Consider the following 23,141-nt stretch of genomic DNA (forward strand, 5'->3'; position numbering starts at 1 on the left):
TATCAAACTAGGTTATGTTCATTTTTATTAATTGTGCATGTTGCTCTCTAATTAGCTAATGAGAGACAAAAAGCAGGTTTAGAGCAGAAAAATGCAAATGACTCTTAGAAAATAGCACAAAAAAAGTAAATGGCAAGGCTGAGAATCATCCTTCATTGAAATGTCAGAGATAAATGGCTCAAATGTCACATCAATTAAAACGGGGGACAGTTAGTAGTTCATTAAAGAGAGAGCCATATTGCACCGTCGGGTACCGTTGCCAACCCTTACTATCTGGGGCAGACTGGCAGCGGGTCCAGATGGCACGGAAATCCTCACAGATTTCAAAATGGTCTCTGCAGGGGTGGCGTTTTCTCCCCCGCTCCCACCCTCACCGCTGAGACGGGGTGTGGGCCACAGGCCCATGCCGGCCTACACACTCCAAACGGAGGCATGCAGAGAGCTGAAGGCACCAAAGAAATAAAAATAAAGCTGCAGAGGACAACAGACGCTTTTAAACAATACATGACTGATGCCACACTCTTTGTCATAATGACCGAAATATATGCTTCAGTTAAATATTTGACTGCTCTAAGCAACATAAGACAACTCCCTCACCTATCAACACAATAAAACTCTAATAAAAGGATTGTGTACCACCTTATGTGCTGTTCATAATAACAGGCTGACTTTATTAGCTGGTAATACATAAGATGTCATCGTCTCCTGGAGTCACATAGGTGTTTTTACCCTTAAACATTATGCCTGGGACCCTAAAGACGATAAGCTGTCACTGGAGACAGGCGGGATAAATGTCTCAGTTATAAGAAAAAAAAGACAACACTGTGTGAAATAATGCTTAAAAATGCGTTTGTATATTTTCCTGCTGTAAAAAAATAAAGCTATTCCAATATCTAAATGTTTATTATTTCTAGCCTACTGTGTGATAGGGACCCCCTAAAGTACCCCAAATCACATCTTGAGACCCACGAGACAAGCCCTCTGTCTGTCCCCAGAAGCGGGAGGAGAGGAGACTGATATCGACCAATCACAGAGCGAGAGCGGACTTTTGTGTGTTTTAATTGGCCGGCTCGACCACGCTGGCTGAAGAAACAGGAAGAGAACTTGCTGTTATGATTTTGCAGAGGTAGGTGAAACGGACCTCGTGAATGCGGCACCTTAAGTCTACATAGTGTACTAACGCGCTAATTTATGATAAATAAAAGCCTCACGTAGTTTAAAAGTAGGGCATATGTTGTATAAGTTTAGCGAAGTTGTCTTTTGAGTAGCCTAATGCATGAGTGTAAAGAACCCCCTTTATATTTTCGACATTTAAAGTGCACACGTAAGATTTAAGCTGTATTTAAAACCTTTTAAGGTACTTACAAGCTCAAACACTGACACCAAGCTTCGCTTACGTTTCGGTATGACTTTCCCCCGGTCTGTAAAGGCACAATATGGACACATGTTGCGTTTTCACACCTGCGCAGTCGCGGTGCACTTTCTACTCAATTAATCACGCAGGTTTGACCAGGAACTACTCTAATGAGAAACGAGTCAAATGATTGACGAGCGCGAAGACACTGCCAGTTATTTTCCAACAACACAAGCTGCTTGTTGTTTGTTTCTCACCGTGAAGAGCTGGGTAAACAACCAGACCTGGAGTTAGTCACTAAGACTAGTCTGCTGCACCGAAAACGGCAAACATGAGAGCATTATTTTTAATCAGTAGTAGACTATTAGCCAAGGCCATTATTGCTGAAGTCCATTATTCTATCTGTGAGTCTATTACCAGCTTGCTAAATGGCAGGCAGTGTGCTCAGCGCTTATCCAAAGTGCACTGTACCATTGTTTGGCTCAGAAATTTCTCGCCTTTATTGTCAGTTCAGGCAAACCCCCGATGAATACAGTGAGAGCTGGAAGAGTAGAAACAAGAAAGTTCAAGCAGAAGCATTTGTGATCGCATACCATGACAGATGTGCTGGTGTTGATGATGTGTGTGTGTGTGTGTGTGTGTGTGTGTTTGAAGAGGGGGCGGGGGGGCTACTATAGGACTAAATGAAATGCTTTATATGCATGACTACTTTTCATCACATAATCTTTGTTTAATCTAAAAATAAGTCAATCATTCTTGTATTAAATGGGAAAAAAACTGCATTGTGAAGTAGATTATTATTTGAAAAGTTAGGTGTATTTCTTGTTCTACAAATATACTTTCAATATTTTTTGTTATATAAAACATCCATTACAAGGTCATAAAAATCAATTTGATTTACATGTGTTTCATTTACATCACATTCAATACATTTTCCTGTTCTCAATCAGTGCAAATCTCCCAAAAAAGTCTTCTTAAATCTCAAATGAGACACTGCAAGGCATCTAATTTTCACATATAAGAAGCCAGAGGTAGAAATCTTTTTAGTATTTGTCCATTCTAAATATAATAGTTTTCTACATGCAGCTGATCAAGCTTAATGTTCAAGGTTCATGGTTCTTTATTGGTACCCAAAAAGGTACATTTGTTGTGCAGACAAGAGTTCCAGCATTCCAAAGACAGAAACAGCAAATAACAACAACACAATTCGTACTTCAGGACACAGTCAGATAAAATACATTAAAAACTAATAATAAAATGAGGGACTGTCAAAAGATTAGAATTTTTAATCACAGTTAATCTCAGGATTTCTGTAGTTAATTGCAATTAATCAATCCTATTTATAGAATTTGAAAATTCCACTGTTTTGCATTTAAAACTGGTTTGTGTCATTTTGGATTTTCCTGCTGTCTTAAACCAAGGGTGAAACACTTCCAGTTTAGATACAGACTTGCTTTAATAGGTAGATTTAAGATTTTAACATGAATTTAACCATGGCAAAAGGAGCATGTTATGGACTGAAAAGAAAGTAAATTAACAGTAAAAAGGTAAATGTTTGATAACAAATGGTACAGAAGACTTTTGACTTGTTCACTGAGTCGTCAATGAAGTCCTTGAATCATTGTTTAAATCAAGTCATGATAAAGTGCTTTTGAATAAAACCCTTTTAAAATAATACGAATAAAAGTTTGTAAATCCTTATGAAGACTTTAAAATAATACAGATTCCATTAAAGCCAGAGTGCATCATCTTGTTTTTTAAATCAGCTTATTATATCATGTTTTTCATTAAACTTATGTAAATTATGATTTTTCAAGGTGTTTGTCTAGTTTATTATCCAAATACCTACCGCTTAATCAGTGGATTATGTTAGACATAACATGTTTGGATTGTAGAGGGTGTTATTAGAAATAATCCGATATACAAGAGCTGTAATGATTAGTCAATTATTAATGAGACAAAAATAACTCATTTTTTATATATATATAATTAATCTGAATCACAATCGTAAGTGAAAACCGTACCATTTTTAAGTTACAGTCCTCACAACTAAAGATTTACAACTTCTCATACCCTTGCAAACATAATTGTTTTGGTTTTTTGCAATTGGTCTGACCAAGTATAGCACTTAGAAAAATTACCATGGACTAGATTAATCTGAGGTGAGCATTTGAACAATTTCTGATATTTGATTTCTTTTACTTCATCATTTAATTAAGAAATTAATGCACAAAGTGTTCGTTATTAATCCTAAGTCTCAGTTTTATAGACATTACAATTACTATATAATTACATGAGTTGAATGTCTAAATGTTGAAAACATATTCTGTTAAAAAGAATAAAGATATGGATGTTGTATTTGTCCCCTTTAGACACTTTCTAGATCAAGGTTCCAGGAAGGAAAGGTTTCCTTCGTCGAAACTCTTACAATCAATGTGACCTTTATTTATTATAACCCCCATCTCTCAAAAACTCACATATAACGTAGTCAATCATCTCTCCTTCCCTCAAAGTAAAAATAAAAAAGGAACTGCTGTCTGGTTATTGCCAGTATCCATCTCAGTCGTCAGAAAAGCTGCACGTTTTTGCTGTTGTTAAGGGCTGGAAACCAGAATCCCATCGGAGTTGCACCCTAAGGAACAAATTTAATGCTAGAAAAACATCCCGACCATCAACCAAAAATGACGGATTGAAAATAATGTCGAGCTATCTTGGGAATCCCCCACCAGACAAGGGAACAGACTGCATTGTTTTTCTCATTTATGTGATATATAGAACAGAAAGAGGGGAAAAAATGGGCGATTTATTGGTTAGATAGGCGTATTCTTTTCCATGCACAAAAGAAATATTGGATAGTAATGTGGGGGATCAAGTCGCATCATGACATTGTTTGGAGGCTAGGTGTTCAAATATGTAAGTCATCATCCATTGGGTGGCCCTGCTAGGTTTTCAATAGATCATTCAATGCAAATATGTGTGAGAAATAGTGAAAGTTGCCACATGAATATGTCAATGAATGGAGTGTAATTTGTGCTTCCTTAGCAGGGCAGCGCGATGAAGAAGCAGAGGGAGAGCCAGTGCACTCAGAAGACCATCTCATTGCTGAGCCCCCTGGGGACCATCCAAGTCAGTGGATGTGAGAATGGTGTGCACACCATCCAGATCCTAATGGATGTCGCACCTGCTGAAAGGTACTGTACAACAGCCGGGATGGTGACGTGATAAACAAAGGTGTGAAATTTACAGGCGGACAGAATCCACTCCTGTGATGGAGTGCCACCATTCCTCATTGGAAGCAGGGCATTTTTGTAGATCCCACAAGAAATATCCTGGAGAAAGTTGGGCAAATATGAGCCGGCACTAGAAATATGAGGGGCACTAGAATACAGTTGGGCTTGAAATTAGATTTCTGATGGCATGCGGTTGTGATTCTTCCAGCACTATATTTGAAATTTCAGAAAAATAACTTGTTTATTACCCACAGGGGAGTTGATTAGAGCTGATGTCTGTAGGGTCAGCAGAGGCCATGGGGAGCACGGTCTGCTCGCTCCTGTTTATTTATGTTTCCTCCAAGTTGTATGCAGTAGCTCTGAGTGTCAAGCGACACTCTGAAATGTAATATGTGATTGCATTTCATGCCCTACCCATCCCTCAAAATTGTTAGAATGTTGACAGTCTTACTGAAGCGATTGAAACTGATTAAACCCGGCGTTAATAAGCACTTATTCCTTATTTTTACAGGTCCACATCCTACATTTTAGATTAGTTTTGATTAGATTGAAATTAAAAATCCATGTATCGCAGATTCGCATTTGATAAACTTGAATGGTTTGGGAAATTAAACCATTTTCCAATGCAGCCGGATAGGAAGCTGTCCTTTTGAAAATGTATGTTCAAATTCTAATTTATGGAAACCCATTAATGACCTTGTATATTATACCTCAACATGTGTTTCCTTCTCGACTGTCTGCTATTTCCAAAAATTCATCAAGCAGTAAAAACATTCCACTTGTTGTTAATGAGTTGAAGTGAGAAAATTAATAATATGGAATTTTGATTATGGAAGATGTCCTGTAACCATGCGCAAGCACCTTTCTCCGTCTCCTTGTGAACAGGGTTTAATTTGTGTGTTCAGGTTCAGTAGGAATATGCAAATGAATTTAATGATTCGCATCACTAGATCATTTCTCAGTTTAATATCGTTTGCTACGTCGGTCATAAGAGGGGCTCCGATCATGTCGCTGTCTGTATGTTCTCAAAGGTGTGAGCAGGAAATCATTAAACAAAATGTTTAGATTTTATCAGGACCAGTTGAATGTGATGTTATTGTCACAGGACTGGGAGACTAGAGCCACCTCAGATATATGGAGTTACACAGTGTAAACAGGCATTAAGGGAGGCGAGATAAAGTGACAAAATATAGGCTTATCTTTGCAAGCGGCTTTACATGTAGATCTCACAAAAGCCTGCCTGTAGCAGTAATAGTTCAAATCAGCCATTTCCATTGATTTATTTATGACATACTAAACAAGACTCTTTCCAGCTTTGGCTGTGCTGTGGCACAGGCTTAGGTAGTCAGGGTGATAAATGATCTCTAAGAGCATATTTTGGATAAGGGAAATAGATACAGTGAATGCATAACATAAAGGGAGACCTCCAGTAGATATTTGTGGGCAAGTCACAGCCTGTTTTTCAGAGTTTGCTTTCTGTGTTTTTACACTGTTGGTTTGTTTTGAGCAGCAGCAGCAAAATCATTATGGCATTGATAGATAGTTATTGATAAATGCCATTATAGCTACATAAACGCCCATGAAGTATTGCTTACACACCATGACCGTCAGCTCTTTCTAATAGAAACGTCTGAAGCCCCTTTTGCTTCCTAACTGATCTTAGCAACATTTCCTAAAATCAACCTCCTCTGCCAGTCTAACGACAGCCCTGAAGGCACCATCAGATGAACAAATTCATTACATCTCAACAAACCCTGTTGGGGCCCTGCACACCAGCCTTCCTGTTAACCAGCTTTTCCAGCCCTTTTAGTTTTTTAGCATGGCCTCGGCGTTCACAGAAAAATGATCCGCATTTTGTTTACAGGAGATTACTATTATCTGAAATATGATGCTTCTCGCCTCTTTCACACAGAGCACAGACACATAATACAGAGGAAATCATAGAGTACTTTTTTATTAGGGTGAAAAATGAAAAAAGGGCTGGACTCCTGCCCCGAGACATTTTGTGAGCATATTATTTTACAATGCTTTGATCAATTTGTCTGTCAAGCTGGCTGAGATGTGGGGGAGCAGGAAAAAAGCAATTTAGCTTGTGAGGTCCTCAATAGAAATGTACTACAGGAGCCTGTGTATGACATGTTGCATTAGAACCTGAGTAGCCTTTATTGCCTGATAATGTCGCGAGGCAATGCTGATATCAATCACCCTTTAACAGCCAGTATGATGTGTTTTTATGAAAAGAAAGAGAAAATAATGCATGAGGCATTTCTTGGAAAATAATTGATTTAATTCTGAGCTGAGGGATTTCTACTTTTAACAACAAAAAATATTGTGTTGGAAAAAAACAGGCACAAAATGCGCTAGAAGCTAAAAATTGTTAAGAACAAGCCTTTTGCATATGCTCCTATAGAAATATTGTAATTAATTTTACACGGATAAACACTCTTTCTCATTTGCATATAGATATAAACAATATATTTGTGCATCTGAATTCCCAGCACACTTGGGTCACGTGCTCTGCCTAAAATCCTAAGTGACTAAAACCCAAAATTATCATTATATTTCCCAGGCCATAAATCCGCCTTTTTTCTCTGACACAAAGCCGCATAAATCTGTGTCTGATTTTTCACATTGCACATTGTTTTTAGTTAATGATTTTCATCTGTTTGTTGTTGCTGTGATAGTGGGGAAATGTACCATATGCTCCAGCAAAAGACAAATGATTAGCAAATGAAATTCTGGACAGCTGTCTGACTGAAAGCGTTTGGTTGATAGCATTCTGCTACCATAATTAGCTTAAGCTTTGGGTTAATTAACTTTCTACCTGGATATGCATAATAATAGCATTCTGCAGAAAGCCAAGGAGCTTCCAGTATATCAGCAGCAAAGGCTGGCTTTTTATTTTGTATTTCGGCTGCATATTTCAATTTCAAGAGGCGATTTAGCTCGGGAGCATCGTCAAATATTGTAGATTTTACTCCCCAAGCCAGATAATTCTGAAACAATAGGGGTGTATTATGTGGCAGAAATGCCATTTCTGAATGTAATTAAAGCGGATGAAAGCAATCACCAATTTTTAAATGCTTTTGTCTAGCACGAGGCCTACTTGTAAAAAAAATACCCATCAAGAGGAGAAAAGAGGCAAGAGAACCCCCAAGTCCTTATATAAGAGGCCTTTGAGACTGAAGTGAAGTACAACAGTAATTAGTCTTTTGTATGAATTTGCCGGCCATGGTCATGATTAGTTAAGCATATGAGAGGACTGCAGGACTGCATTGGTCTTAAGGAGGAGGGTGTTAAAGTCTATTTATCACCAGTTATCCTCACAGCTTTCCATTATCACTGACAACACTGGATGGGGCCTGAGAACAGCCTAATTGTTCTGAGGTGGAGTGTTTTTGTGTCAAAGCCGTCACCGGGGTCACATTGGCATTCATAAGCAGCCAGACATTTTCCATCTATCTAGCTCTAATACCCAAGCTGTCACAACAGCTTTTACACACTACCAACGCTAGTGTGAAATATCTGAGGTGATGCATTTATCGTTTTTCTCACACTTATGTAGTGTTGTGAATCAATGTCCTGGTTCACGCTGAATAGCGGTATGGTAAATGTGTTCCCTGTTTGGGGCCTGTTTACATGATGTGCTCACACACCGGGAGTCATATCAACGACTTATTTTTCCCCTCTATTATTTCTCTCCCTGATTTCCTCTCTGTCTCTTTCCCTTTCTCGGTTTACTCTTACATATAATTTTAATCCATTTAAAGTCTTATTTTGCTTTATTTAGATACAACGGTGTGCTAAATAAACTGCTTACATTTGTAACTAAAATGCATTGTCATCCAAACCGTGATCTGCTGATCTGTTATTGAATGAATTCATCAATAAAGCAGAGGGGAGACTTTTTGACGTAGTCCCTTTAGATATGGGATGAATAATTCATGCTGTAATGATATTCAGATGATTTTTGTTCTATTTTTTACTGCAGCCTTAGAATATTGTTTTGCATGTTGTGAAGTGTAGTACTCAGCTGCGTATTCATTAAGGTGCTGCTCCCACTGGCCCTTGGACCCATCTGTGCTCTATGTTTATGCCTCCATCTCTTGGGACCGTCCCAATCAGGCTGCATGTGCCATTTCCTGTGTAAACCAACACCTGTGTAACACACTACCTGTAAACCGCCCCATGCAGACGAGACACTGACATTCACTGGGATGAAAATCTGCAAATGTTGTGGTTTCTAAAGCAGAACCTCCAGGGTGAGGACGGGAGCTGAGTGAGAGTTACCCTTCAGTGTGGAGATGCAGCTAAAAGCAGCTCCTGCTGCTTTTTTTCTCCTTTTCCCTGCTGTCGACCGGGAAGTTTTTCCGGCACGGGGGTTGTGCTAGTTTGTTTTAGAACTTGATTGGATTCTATATCTGCAACATGCAGAAGTGTACAGTGTGTGACATGCTAAGGCAATATGCAGAGAGATGATTCCGCTCTGACATCTTGGAGAGGAGTACGAGTCAATTATGCCCAAGTGTTGTTCTTGCTTATCTTCCTGCGGCACCAAACAAGGATTTAGTCAAGGATTTAGGGGTGAGGGGGCGGTGGTGGGGATCATGGTAAGCGGTTCACAACAAAACACTCAAAACTCTTGGGAGCGGGCACTGATTTAAAAATAAATTACAGAAGACGAAGCGCTAACACTCAAGGGCCCTCAGCAGTGCTGGCGTACACAGGTGAAGATTAGCCTCCTCGCTAATCAGAGGAACAAGGCAGTAATTTGCTCTGAACACAGACAGTAATTAGGACTTGGTGACACTGGATTCCCATAATGCCTTTGAGCTTGACGTGGTCAAATTTTGACAGAGGCTATCCATGCAGGGTCACTGTCCCCCCAGTCTCCCGGCCCTCTTCAGTGGAGGCTCTAAAAGGTCCCTGCAGTTACAGGGGATCCCTAATGTACTTTATGCCTCCCTCACTGGCTCCTTACCATTCGGGTAATTGGAATCTCTTACTGTGGCACTTGAGAATAGAGGCTAAAAACACTATTTGAAACTGCTCAGTAGTCTGTTGTAGATAAACATTGCTGCGCCTCGGTGTGGATACACTACATAATGGAGTAAGAGTTAAGGCTCTGGTAATACATGCCTTCACTGACTCCTGTGGCTAGCCAGTTGGGAGAAGACCTAATTGTTGTGTGCTTTGTTGCCTACTCTGCAGTATTTTACCACCACCACCTTTATGTATTGGATGGAGTGTTGCGGCCTCTTCGGCGGACATTCGCTAATAAGAGTTGTTGGATATCTAGAGAGCCGTTTATCCGGCCGAGTTGTTTTTATTTTGAAACAGTGATGCACAAAACGCGTGCCCCTTAACTGAATAGGAAGCATTCCTTACAGCTTACCACTCCAAGAGCTCTCCACTTTAGTGCTGCAGTAGCTAGATAGGCATCTGAATGATCTTCAAACGGTTGAACGAGCTGCATTGAGCAAGTGGCTTACAATTGTATCACAGCCTTTGGCTCAGAGACCATCAGGATCTTGACATTCATAGAGACATGCTGTATTTTTTTCCCTTTTTAGACAGTCATTTTAGGCTTTTTTCATGCTCTCTTGAGTCTTTGACGTCTCTGAGTTAAGTATCTGCAGCTATAAGGCGGGGGGAAAATATTGGACTGCTCTTGGCCTTTTCTATTTCATCCTCTGACCCGCCATGTTACCCATGATCGGTGAAGGAGAACTCTGGCAGGCTGTGTCAAAAGTGACAGCTGATCGAGTCAGGATGAGCGCCATCACGCTTCACAGGATGGAGGCATGAGTTCTGAGTTTTTCCCCCTTTTTGTGCAATATACCATTACACCCTTGGCCAGATTCCTTTCAATTAGATACTGTGGTTAACCTGTTTCATTCTTATGTTCGGCGCAGATAGAAAAAGTCTCACTGAAGTACAGCGCAAGTAGAGATACAGAATATGCTGAAGGAAATTGACAAATCTAATGCCAGCTATTTTCCCTCCTCCTTTGTCTTCTTTGATTGTTTCTTCCAGGATGAATGAAATAACCTCCAACATTATATAAATGTTCAATTCATTCTTTATATTAGAGCTGGAGAATAGGTAGAACTCCAAATGACTCCCACTTTACGCAGCAATGATTTATGGTAATTGGAAATTGATTGTGACAGGAGCACAATATTAGAAATTTTCTCAAATCACAATCTTGTATCAGGGGAAATATTCCTTTTAGTGCAGCAGATCCTGGCTAGTTTGGAATGAGTTTCTTATTTCCTTACCTGTGATGAAAAAAATCATAGCTTGGAGGACACTGAGGAAGCAGGATTAAAAAAAAAGTTAATAAATAATGGTTTAGATTTAACCAAATTAGAATAATTCATATAAACTAAGACAGACTTGGTAGGCATGTTTATTGAGCTTCTTTGATAATAACTACCAATCATGATAGTTTCTCTTCAATAATAGTGGATGGCAGCAACAGTAAAGAGTGTTTCTGTGTAATCAGCCCTACATTTATCACACTTTTCTAATCTCTTCTTTGAAGGGCAGAGTTTGTAAAGTGCCAGTCTGGACTCTGTAAAGATCATCAGATGCTGCTTGATTTGTGATTCACTGAAGCGCCTGGAAATGTTGCCAAGCGAAGAAGCTACATCTCCACTGCCCACATGCTCTTTAAAAACAATCCCCCATTGCACCTAGAGGTGACAGACTTCAGCCCGACTGATGTTGTTCCACTTTTATTTATTTATTTCCATGTTGTTTACCGGCCATAACATGTACTGCATTGCATTAACTTTTACTACTGTCAATGTTGTATCACTCAGAGCACCTTTAAAGGCGGCACATCCACAGCAGAGGGCTGAGGGGGAGAGGAAAAAATTAGCCACGGTGACAAGTCTGAAGTGTGAGCTGGAGGTCAAAAGGTGCTGAGCCTTAAGCAAAGGTGCTCTAGCCTTTGTCCGGTAGATTGTAAGGGCCTGCGGGTCCAACAGGAACATTTCCACACACAATATCCCCGAGCTGTCAGTGTGCAGCGGCTGGAACATCCTCTCAGAGAGAAAGAGAGGCTGTGGAGGGGTAGAGGAGGTGGTGGTGGTGGTGGTGGTGGGGTGTAGAGAGGGAACAGTGGCCTGAAGATCCTTGCTGAGAGAAAGAGAGGTGGGGGGATGGTGGGTGTGTGTCTGGGGGAGCCAAAAGAGCTGGAGTGGGAGGATAGAGAAATAGAGAAGGGGGGAAATGAGGAGGGAGAGCAGGGTGTTGGGGGGGGATAGAAGGGAGAGACAATGACAAGTAGGGGCTGGCTGGGCACTCACCCATGCCGACAGAGATTGCCATGAGCCATGGCCATTGTTTGAGCAGGTCTCAGCACAGGACCCGCCGGTGGGTTTCTGACTTTTCACCACTCAACTATAAACTGCTGCGTGGTTTATTTAGAAACGAGAGTATTTACACATTTTACTGTATTTACACCCACTGTTAAACGGCACCCTGGAGACTTTCATCACACAGCCACAAACTAGCAGGCAGAGTGTTTTCCCCCTGAAAAAGTGACCCGCTCAGTCATAACACTCCAGTAAACCTCAGCTTCACATGTCCAATATAAAACGCTGCTCAAACTGTGACCTGCAGAAGTGTAAAAACACTTTAGGGCCGTGTTGTTACGGCGGCCAGGAGAGAGACGGTCTGTGTGTTTAACAAAGTAAATGTCTATTATTAATACCATACAGGATAAGCCAATTTTGAAAAGGGGGCACTTAAATGGTGATATTATTTATTTATAAGTCCTGTACACCAGTTAATGGAATTGGCGGCCAGCTTTAGATCCACAACACAGCTTGAGGTCCACTTTGCAGTAATGCACATGCTAAGAGAGGACCTTCCCAGTAGGGTCTTTAAGTGTCAAATATGGGTCAGTCTGCTTGCATTGACCTGGGGGGTGGTCAGCAGCGGAGAGAAATTCAGCTGTTAAGTGATGCCAACTCAACCATCGGCAAATTCCTCCAAGCATCTACTCATGCTAAGATGCACGTCCAAGTGCACCGCTTTGCTGGCCAGCGCTGCTCTGGCCAAAAAATCTATTTATTCTTGTCATGAACTATAAACTAGACCTAAGCAGGGTTGAAGCTGTTGTTCAGTCTTAACTTTTTTATTTTCTCTTTAACAGCTGCTAGACTTTTGAAAACTCTTTTTTTATCCCCCTCCAAAGCTGGTTCTGCTTCCTGAAAAGTTGTTTGAAATAAACTGTTAGCACCGTTTCTTATGAACCGACAATGTTTTCTTTCATACTTCATCTTACTGAACTTCATATATACTGTTACAAAAGTCTGGATTACAGCCTCCTTTTCAGCTTTTTTTGCCTTTCACGTCTCTGATTTTTGTCACAGTAAAGTAACAGGAGCAGGCCAAGATGTTAAAACTTTAGATTTTAAGCACGTCTTGATTAGCAACTTTAGCTTCACTCTTCAAATTATGTCATCTTGCATCTGTGTCACTTGTGGCATGTTATTACACTCTTGTGCCATATTTTAGCACAGTTCAAGCAAGACTAGGGTATTATGATTGCTCCTCTGATCCCCACCTCAACTCCCCATCCTGCCTTATATCCCTCACAGGAGCATGGCGGCCCCCCTGAGCTGTGTGGTCAACGATAGCCCGGCAGAAACGAGCCCCGAGTTGCAGCGCTGCGTCGAATGGCTCCAGGCGTACTTCAGTGAGCCGCAGACCATTGGGAGTCTCCCGCTCCCTGCCTTTCACCACCCCGCCCTGCAAGGAGGTCTGTCACGGATAAATATTTGCAGAGCCATGACTGGGATCAGGCTTTCACTCTTAATTGTCAGTTACATCACTTACACTCACTGGCTCACTGTGTTATAATGAAGTATTTTATGGCTGAGAGAGAGAGCGAGCGAGGAAGCGAGGGAGTGGGTGAGCGAGAGGAGAGAGAACAGAACACAGAGCTGTAACTTGGTTCAGTAATCTGTGGCAGCTCTTACCACGCGTGTTAGTCTTGGCAAGCTTTTCCATGATTCTTGGCACATTCTTTGAAACTGATCGAATTCCACTCTTGACATTTTCAGACAGGAAGCTTTTTTTCCTTCAATGACAACATGTGAATGGTGCTGAAGTTTGAATGAGCTTATTGTTGGCTTGACCGGTCACCTAGGGCGAGTAAAAATGAAAGCACCCCAAAAATGGACAATTAGTGTCCTTTCAACTAGTGGTATGGACTCTAAAGTGAATGATGGAGGCCGCCTAGGAGGGAAAACGAGGAATTAATTATCATGGCATTAATCTTTCGAGGAAATATGCAACACTCACAGCCTGACAGCTCACTTTTTTTAAATCATAAACTTATTTCCAGGCTATTTCTTTGTCACACTGAGACGCTTATTGCATTTTAACTTAAAGTGCTCATTTATACCCAGAAGCGCACCTCTACAGGAAAAAAAATAACTCTTAATATATGCATTTAACAATTGTGCCTGTCTTCCCCTGCAATCAGGCCTTAGTTGCTCTCTAATTTCATGCAGATCTGCAGTGCTTGAGTGATGGCATTTTCAATGAGCAGGTACTCCGTCGAGACCCTGTATACAGCTATGAGTCCCACGCTCCCGCAAAGGCAATGCAGAAATACATCAGGACCAATTACGATATCAACTTTCAGTGTGATTCCCTTCGCCACCAAGTGCTTGTGTACCAGCCCCAGGCTCTTTCAAATCGCATCTCATCTGAAGTCTTTGGGGTTTTAATTAAATTTCAGGATAGATGGAATTCTTCATTAGTACCTGATCTGAATAGGTGATTGTGCTGTGTTCCACCTCTCTCCCTCGCCTGTTGTTTTGGGGCTCAGTAAATACAGGGTTTAGGCTTGGATTGCTCTCAGTAGTCAGAACCATAGGCCATGCCAGTATAAAAATGTTAAATGTGAGCATCAAGAGTATTTGTCTTTTGAGGGAGGAAAATAGAAGGTTTCCTTTTTTTTTTGCTTGTTGATTCAGAAATATTAAGCATTACTTTCTGCTTTTACAAATTCCTCCTCCATCTCGTCCTGGAGCCTGCCTGCCTGGGAAAAAAATACAAGTTTAATCAGGTCATTACAATCTGTGACAACCAACTTTTGTTTGCTCAGTTATCTTGTGGGAGAACCCGAACGCGACAGCGCTCTCGCTGCACTTGTCATGTAATATTGAGTTGTGACCTTCACTTGAAGTGTTGCCATGTTTATTTACACATTTCTGACAAAACAAGCCACTTTTCATATTAGCTGTCACGACATACCTGAGCAACAGAGGTGACATGAAAGGAGACGTGAGGTGCAGTTTTTCTATACTGTCTGACTGATTGTCACGGCAACATCACACGCAAGTTTTGTTGTTGGAGGTAGAGGGATGGTGAGTGCGTGCACGCGTGTCCTGCTAAGGGAGCGCGTGTATGTTTGTGCATGTGTGCACGCGCCTTCTCAGAAAAAACACAGACACCATCACGAGTTCTTAAAACGATGCATATTCTTATCTCATTAATTATACATCCATATGTAACAGACGAGAGGATCTTAGTCTCAGTAAGCGGCACAGGGAATATGCGGGGAGGGGGCCAGGCAAAGGGGGGGAAGGGCGCTCTTCAAAGCCCAAATGACTGTGTTCCTGCAGGAGCCTGAACCTCCCCCTGTGCACAGCGCAGGGCGAGATGAGACACTCACCAGGACTCGCCCCTGTGATGTGGAGAGGAATTAGGGAAATGAACGTTTTCAGAATATCGAATAATCAGAGAATCATCAGCACCCCGTCAGCCTTCAAAAGTATGGATCCCTCAAGACTCAAGAGACACTTTGACTGGGAGTCAAAGTCTTCCCTCCCATTAGACACAAAGGATAATGAGGGAGCTGCATTTTTACTATTGTCTTTTTATTGTCACAGCCTTGTATGAGGTGACTGTCAGCTGGAAGTCATCGCTCTAAATCTATCATTAGCACGGCTGATAGAGTTCAGTTTATTGTTTTTAGCCCTTTCAAATTGCTCTCATATACAAAATTATGAGCAAATCAATCATAAATGTCAATATCTTTATAATCACTGAAGCTGTTCGATTTTCCTCTGGCTCAATCTGTCCCTGCCGCTGCCTCTGCAGTGGCCCCATCACCTGGCCTCACGCAAGGTAATGACCTGTGACATAATTATGGGATGTCTGTAAACATGTAAGTGGTTCCTCTCAACTTTTATTTAAACAATTGACATCACCGCACCCCATCTAAAGAGGGTCCTGACCCCAGACACAGCGTATTAGGCTCTTTATGAAGTATGGGGCTGGGGGACTGCTCTCCAAATCATTGCTGGTCACCTCGAGTGACCCGCATGAAGTCTCTGTCACTAACACTGATGGGGGCAAAGTTCTTTAACCTCTGTATTAGGGGGTAGAGGCATGGACACTGTTGGAGATAAGAAACCGTCTAGGAGAAACAGCTGATAGCATCTCTAAAAATAAGGTGTAAACAGCCCTGTAGCTTGTTGCTCCGTGTGGTTGTGGGCGAAAGTGCTCGGTGGCGTCTGCTGGCATGACATTGACTTTGGTTGTTTGTCAATAACGTTTGCATCAACAGGGATTTGTCATAACCATCGTCTGGGCAAGTTGTCATCTACCCACCAGTGACAAAGTGATACCATGCATGTCATGTGGCCAAATCCAAGCTTTATGAGGGAGAATAATGCATAAAAAGAAATTTCAGGGGTGTATCTTATCTCCTCATAACATTGAGTCTGTCTGCATAAGCACCCGTCATCTCGTTGACAGCGTGATTATTACCTGAAAAATTATTAAACAGTACCTACGGGCCTTGTTCAAGACAAAGAACTCACATGGGTGTGCATCAATCAAATATATCCCCTTTAGGTTTTACACTTATTCCCCCCAGTTTAGGCAAATTGCCTTGTTCGCGTGGCTTTGTGTAGCGGAGAGTGACTATAAGGTAGCGAGGGAGCCTGGGGAGCAAAGGATGTTCACTCTGTAGAAGAGAGACAGGGGTGTGACATGTTTTCACACAATGCCAATTTAGAGGGATTTCTCATAGATCACTTGTCATGTGCTCTCTTAGACCATATAAATGAGAGAGAATGGGAGATCACTAATTGAATTTTCATGACTGACTACATGTATATACTAGAAGAATGTAACCCCCTCTTGATAACGAGACTATTGTTCCCGTCTTGTTCTCCATGCTAAAAAAAAGTGTTGTTCATTTGCTACAGAAGCTCAGTGCATGAATGTCTCAAGGTTTTCCAGAAGCTTCAAATACTTTTTCCCCCCATTTTCTTAAGAGCTAGACAAACACTCCGCTCAGTCAGTAAGTCGCTGCCTGGTAATCCAGAAAAAAAGATAATGCTACCGCTAAAGTGCTAATGAAATCAAAGCCGTTAATGTGGTCGGTTAAGCTGCGGATGATTTGAAGAATTCCGCCATTTAAGTGAAGATGATATAATGAATCTACTCTGAATAGAAAGCAATTAAAAGGACAAATTGGTCTGATTAACCTCAAAGTCATCCCACTGCCACAAATGGTATGCAACATTCAAATTATTATTATTAAAAATCTGGAGCAGATTTGCAGTCTTTTTGGCCTCTCTTAATCCTTTTAAATGAAGGAGCGAACTTTTTTAATTTTAGCTGTGACCTTTCAAAGCATAACCTAGATTTTTCTGCCAGAGAAATAATTTTCTCCCATCCGCCTCTGTAGCATGTTGATACTAGTTCTGAGGTCAAATTGAGGGACTTCTCTGTATTTAGTTGTTTAATGAGTATTGTAGGAGAAAAGTAGGAGTCGTGCGGGGTCATTTTGAAGAAGAACTGGACTCTGACTTTATAAACACAGTTAAGTAGAAATGTTGGGATATCTGAGAATGAAAACATATCAAGATTGTTGTGTTTTTATCATCATCCTCAGTCAGCTGTCTGTTTGATTGATTCAATGAAGAAGCCTCTTCCTCTGTTCTCTCCATCTGTCTCTCTCCTGCTTCCTCTCCGTCCTCCGCTTTGTGGAAAAAAGATGCATTCACCAGCCACGTGCTGCGCGTACTTCTGAGGGACGTGAAGTTTGGAGAGACGGTGTCGTACAAACGCCTCGCTGAGATGGCGGGAAACCCCAGAGCGATACGGGCGGTGGGAGGGGCAATGAGGAGGAACCCGGTGAGTGTGGCTGACATTGATTGACAGGCCTCTCTCTTACTTACTTCATTTAGTCAGATAGAGTCAGTGCTTTCTATTTTTTATATTTGATTTCCATGACTTCAGCATCTGAACCTAAGTTTGTATGGAATCAAACAGTATATGTTATACATTGTAAGAACTTGAAGTAACCAAATATAATAATTAAACCTGAATGAACAATGTCATCTCTGTCATAAGTAAGAATAATGGTAATAAGTCAGTTTACAATAACCTAATAGACGTCTGTTTGAATCAGAAAATTCTGTTATTTTGTTAAAAGTATCACAAATGTGAGGATTTGCTGTTTTTCTCTGTTATATTTCAACATTTATAGGAGATTTTTTGTGTTTTGGACTTAGGGTTCCTGCAGATCCTTGGAAAGTCTTGAAACAGTCATAAAGGTGCAGTGTGTAATATTTAGCTTAGTAGGATCTAGCAGAACAAAAAAATGAAACATAATGCGTACAAACTGGCCTGTCAAAGTCAGTGTTTAGTCACCTGAATATATTAAATTGTTTTATTCTTATTAACTTAGTATTTTATTTGTATATAGGGAGGGTCATCTCCACTGAGTCTGGCATCTTTAATTTTTACATCTTGCATTTTTCTGCAGTACTATAGAAGGGACCAAACAACAGGAACCCATCTTCTCAAATCCACTGGTTGCCACACTTAGAAATGAGCACTGCAATCTAGAATCTGTCTGTTTGATGTTGCTAATGTTACTCAGTTTTACACACTACACCTTTAAATGTCATGTTTGAAATTTCAGGCCATAAAAAATCTTAAAAAGTCTGATTTTTACCAGTGAGAGGTCTCAGATTTTAGATGGAACATTGACTAAGGCATGTCCTTATCCAGGCTTTTTTAGCCAACCTTATATGATTTTAATCCCCCCCCCCCCCCCCACACACACACAGCCCTCTCAGATTTTATCTGACTCACCATGATCTAATGAACTAATGAACTCAGTACTGTAGTGAAACCCTGGTCCAGTGCTCTAACATCTGTACTACCAGGTTATCCACATAAAAATCCTTACAGCCCAATCATTAAAACAGGTCATGCCTGAAAAACAACATTATTCTGTTTGTTTGTTTGTTTGTTTGTTTGTTTATTGTATTTTCATCAGGAAGATCAAGATCCAGGTCCCATAGAAAAAGTACTAAAAAGTTACTACAGATATAGAGCTGATGCACTATAATAGAAAACAGTCATGGACGCAACAAAAATTCTTCCTGTTATTTTTCTTCTTTTCATTTTACTTAGGACAAACTAAAAACATCCGAACAGAGGATGTTACACTTACTCATTTATCACATTTATAAATTTTAGGTAGACCAATATAATATAATGACAATCTATCAAAACATAGTCAGAGCAAGTCTGGTCTCTGCTAAGAACTGTATTGGACCCATTTTGACCGAAGTCCCTGAAATGTCTCTGACTGTAGCTTCATAGAAAATGTTCCTTTCTCCATAATGTAAATTTCATCAACAGTTTTAACCAGTTTTCAAGAGTTGGAGCATCAGGCTGTGACCACTTCCTGGTCAGGGCTTTCTTTTAATACTCTCATTAGATAATTGTCTGCTGTTGATTGAATAGTTAATGCAATGGCACCAAAATACGTATTCTGCTTTTTGATTGTTAAACTGTTATGAATCAGCTCAGCACACCAGCAAACATATGTAAATATCACCACACGGCATATGGGTAGAAAACAGACCCTTAATGTGCCTGAAATTTGGGCATCCATGATCAAAACAATTATTTTGCCTTATACAATTTGATATTTGATAAACAGGTCATTAAATCAGATAATTTAGCCTGGTCTAATGTACGAATAAAAATCTCATGACTTTCATTTTTGACTGATTACAGTGCTAAAGTGGTGTTAATTTTTCTCAGCTCAGGTCTTAAGAAGGTCTTAAAAAGGCTCAACTTTGATTTTTAAAGTCAAAGTTAAGCCACGACTGTAGGCTGTGAAAACAAAACACTTTAAGCTGTCACCTTGGAAACTGTGAAGAGTATTTTTTACACTTAGTGATGTTTCATAGACCTAAGACTGAATAAAGCAAATGAGCTGTGCATAAACTGATAGTGAGAACAGTCACTTTGTTGCTTTGATTAGATATTCTTTCATGTCATTTTAGTCAACTGTGAAATTTTAGGCTAGGTGAAACAGGCTAGAATAAGATCAATAAATTCATAGACAGTTAAATGAATAACTAATAAACAAAAACCTATTATTAAGTTCTAAGAAGTTTTGAAGTGTGTATATTGTAACATTGTAGGTTACAATATACACACTTCAAAACTTCTTAGAACTTAATAATAGGTTTTGAAGTGTGTATATTGTAACATTGTAGGTTCGTTTGATATATGTCATTTAAAAGCTGTTTATTAATGTCTTGAGGAGGCTTTAAAACCACTTTTCTTGAGTTTTTTTCTCCAACAACGTCTTCCTGATGGGAGGATGTGCAATCTAAATCGTAGGTGTGTTGGAATAAGTGCTACGTGCGAAACAAACGCCTCCCTCTGAGAGCGGCTGAGACGTGAAAGTCTACCTACAGCACAATTTTAAGCCCACACCTTTTGTTCCCGTCCTCTCAAGTCTTTACTGTAGATGTTCACTGCAAATCTCCGCTTCTTGTCGGAAACCTGGCCCGCATCGTTTTTTTTCTTTGCCCATGAACCCACTGTGTACAAAATGGAGGGCTAGAGGGCAAGTGGTGTGTCTTCTTTTGATCAAACCCTTTGATCAAAGCCCGTTTAGCTCTGCCCATGTAGTGCTGTGGGCACCACCGATGTGCTCTGTGAGGCAGAGAGCACTTCTTGTACAGCCAGTGAGATGTTCTTTCTCTTATGTGCTGTGGAATAGCTTGTATACATCCTCATCTTAGTGTTTTGTTTTTCCTCTAATGCTGTTTTGTTATTAACGTGGAAGAAAAAGGGGGTTGTAATTATTAAAAAAGTTATTTAAAACAGGATTGACCAGAAAATATCACTCCTGTGTTTTAAATTGTGGACTTCTCCTTTTTTCCTTCTTTTTTTTTTTTTTTTTTTTTACTTATATGTAACATTAGCCAATGGCATTGCTCCTGGATGGCTGTATCATTCTTCTCAGTCTCATGTATGACAGACATTTCTCCTCTTTCGTCAGGCAGGCTGGGAGCCTGAGCCCTCAGCTCCTCATACAGATCCAGAGTCAGATTGTCAGTGTCAATTACTTGTCAGTAGCGCCGCTCTACTCAGGCTTCAGCTGCGAAAAGCTCAGTGTGCTCAATCGATCCTCGCCTTCTCTGTGGCACTTCTTCTTCACCAGGATTTGAGTATTGATAAGCCTGGTGTAGTGCTCTTTTCCCCCCAAGTGAAGAGGCAGATCCGAAGGCCTTGAGGGTACCCTGCTCTCCCTCCAAACCCGGGGAACAGTATTGATCCGAATACTCGAGCAGTATTTCTCTCTCTGCAAGGTTAATCTGGGGCTCGGAAAGTTTTATTGCTGTTGATATGGGAGCGGGTTTAATGATGGATTTCAACTGAACACACACTGCATGTCCAAGTTTTATATAAAAGGCTTGAGGTGTCAGGATAACTTGGTTAAATTGGAAAAAAATAGTCACAATGCAGCAGCTGTGGTGTTTTTCTATTTAGTGTAGCGAGAGAAGAAGGAGTTCAACACTAAGAATATTCTAAAAGAAATAATTGCTGTGATTCACTCCAACTATTGCCACTCTTCTTGTTCTGAATTCACAATGATCGAAGTGTTTTAGGCTTGCTTGTTTAATCTTTCTCCAGCCATTTAGTTTACAAAGAACTCGGGACCCCCCTGGCAGTCGTCTGCAACAAGAGTAAACGCTCCACCGACTTCCTCTTTTTAATGATCACAGGGTTATCAGATCTTAATGTTGACACCCTCTCGATTGAATATTCATCCTGCTGGTGTTTTTGCCCATTAATTTTTGATTGCTTCTTTGCTTTACACTATTAAAGAGTAAAAAACATTTATACCCAAAGACTGAGCCATCACCCTGAATGTGGATTTGTACAGGATCAAACCAGACACTTCTGGTGTGGCACTTTGTTTTTTACATGCGGTGCACGAAACATAAAAGATGGAAAAAAAGGGAAAGTGCAGATTCATATTTCCTGCACGTTGGTTACTTTTAAGTCACACCGTTTATGTGGTAAATCAGAGACTCTTTAATACATAATACATAGCAGATAGCAGCACCTCTGACTGTTGTGAAGCTGTGACAATAAATGTCAGCCTGAGAATCAAAAAGCTGCTGTTTTTCCCTACTTATAGTTATTTTAATAGTGCATCCTGTTCTTGTGGATGCAGATTCTTCATTGCATATAAAATACAAGCCTGTGTTACTTTTTGCAGAAATGTGCTGAAAGTAAAGAGGAAAAGCATTTAAAGTGCCTCTGTTTTATATGTTCCAGCATGATATTTTTCTAACATATTTACTCCTCGCTATTTTTTCTCTTTTGTGCGTGTCTGCCAGGTTCCTCTCCTCATCCCCTGCCACCGAGTCATCTCAAGCAGTGGACAGAGTGGGCTGTACATGGGCGGCAAGGGCGACCATCTCAAACAATGGCTGCTCACCCATGAGAGGCAGAGAGGGGAAGGCTAAAGCATGACAGAGGCCAACTGTCCTTCATTCAGTGCACATACACAGGCAAGGACAATATTCTCTTAAAAAAACAAAAAAACATGACCATAAAGTTTAGCGAGCTTGGCGCACTCCGTCGAACTACTGGAGGTTTTGTAGATTTTCAGTTTAAACTCCTTTTTTTTAAAAATCTAAGAATAGAGATGCTGCATAGTTAATGTGATACAGAGTTGTTGCAGAATTAGAATGTACAAAAATAACTTAAACAGAGAACAGTAGGAATTACAAACATATGCTCCCGTGGGTCTCCGTTGCGTTTGCCAGATAGTGCTGGAATGGTTTTTCTAAAGAATTATTATTCCCTTAAAAATATGTCTCTCGCATTGTTGTTGTTGTTGTTTTTTTTTTCCTAAGCAGAATTAGTCTTTGTACCTCTCGTTGGTTTTTTAATTTCCTGCCAAGTGAATGCTTTGTTCAACATCCAGTGATAAAGGCTCTGAATTTTACTGCTACAAAGCTTTGTAGTGAGCATTTGTTTTGTCTTCATTTAGATCTCATTGTTTGCTCTCGCCTTACAATCCACCTAGAGCCGACATGTCTTATGCATTATATACTGCACTTTTGTTACGTTAGACATGTTTGAATAAATACGTCTCAAACTGACAAATCCAGCCTTTTCATCATTTTAATTGTATTTAATTTTAAAATTGATTTCATGTAGCGTTCACTCAGTTCAGT

The 23,141-nt window shown here is 40.4% G+C and overlaps 1 protein-coding gene across 2 annotated transcripts; it reads left to right on the forward strand.

Moving 5' to 3' along the window:
- Positions 1-1,042: 1,042 nt before the first annotated feature.
- Positions 1,043-23,066, forward strand: mgmt (O-6-methylguanine-DNA methyltransferase). 2 transcript variants are annotated; one of them, XM_041788821.1, is made up of 5 exons: positions 1,043-1,126; positions 4,397-4,545; positions 13,200-13,360; positions 17,624-17,763; positions 22,296-23,066. In XM_041788821.1, the coding sequence occupies exons 2-5, from the start codon at positions 4,409-4,411 to the stop codon at positions 22,422-22,424; spliced, it is 567 nt and encodes a 188-aa protein (XP_041644755.1). In that variant the 5' UTR covers positions 1,043-1,126; positions 4,397-4,408; the 3' UTR covers positions 22,425-23,066. The 2 variants fall into 2 exon arrangements, with proteins under 2 accessions (XP_041644755.1, XP_041644756.1); XM_041788822.1 differs by having other exon boundaries at positions 1,046-1,126; positions 4,400-4,545.
- The last annotated feature ends 75 nt before the right edge of the window (positions 23,067-23,141 follow it).

Source organism: Cheilinus undulatus, linkage group 6, assembly GCF_018320785.1.
Source record: "Cheilinus undulatus linkage group 6, ASM1832078v1, whole genome shotgun sequence".
Lineage (NCBI taxonomy): Eukaryota > Metazoa > Chordata > Actinopteri > Labriformes > Labridae > Cheilinus > Cheilinus undulatus.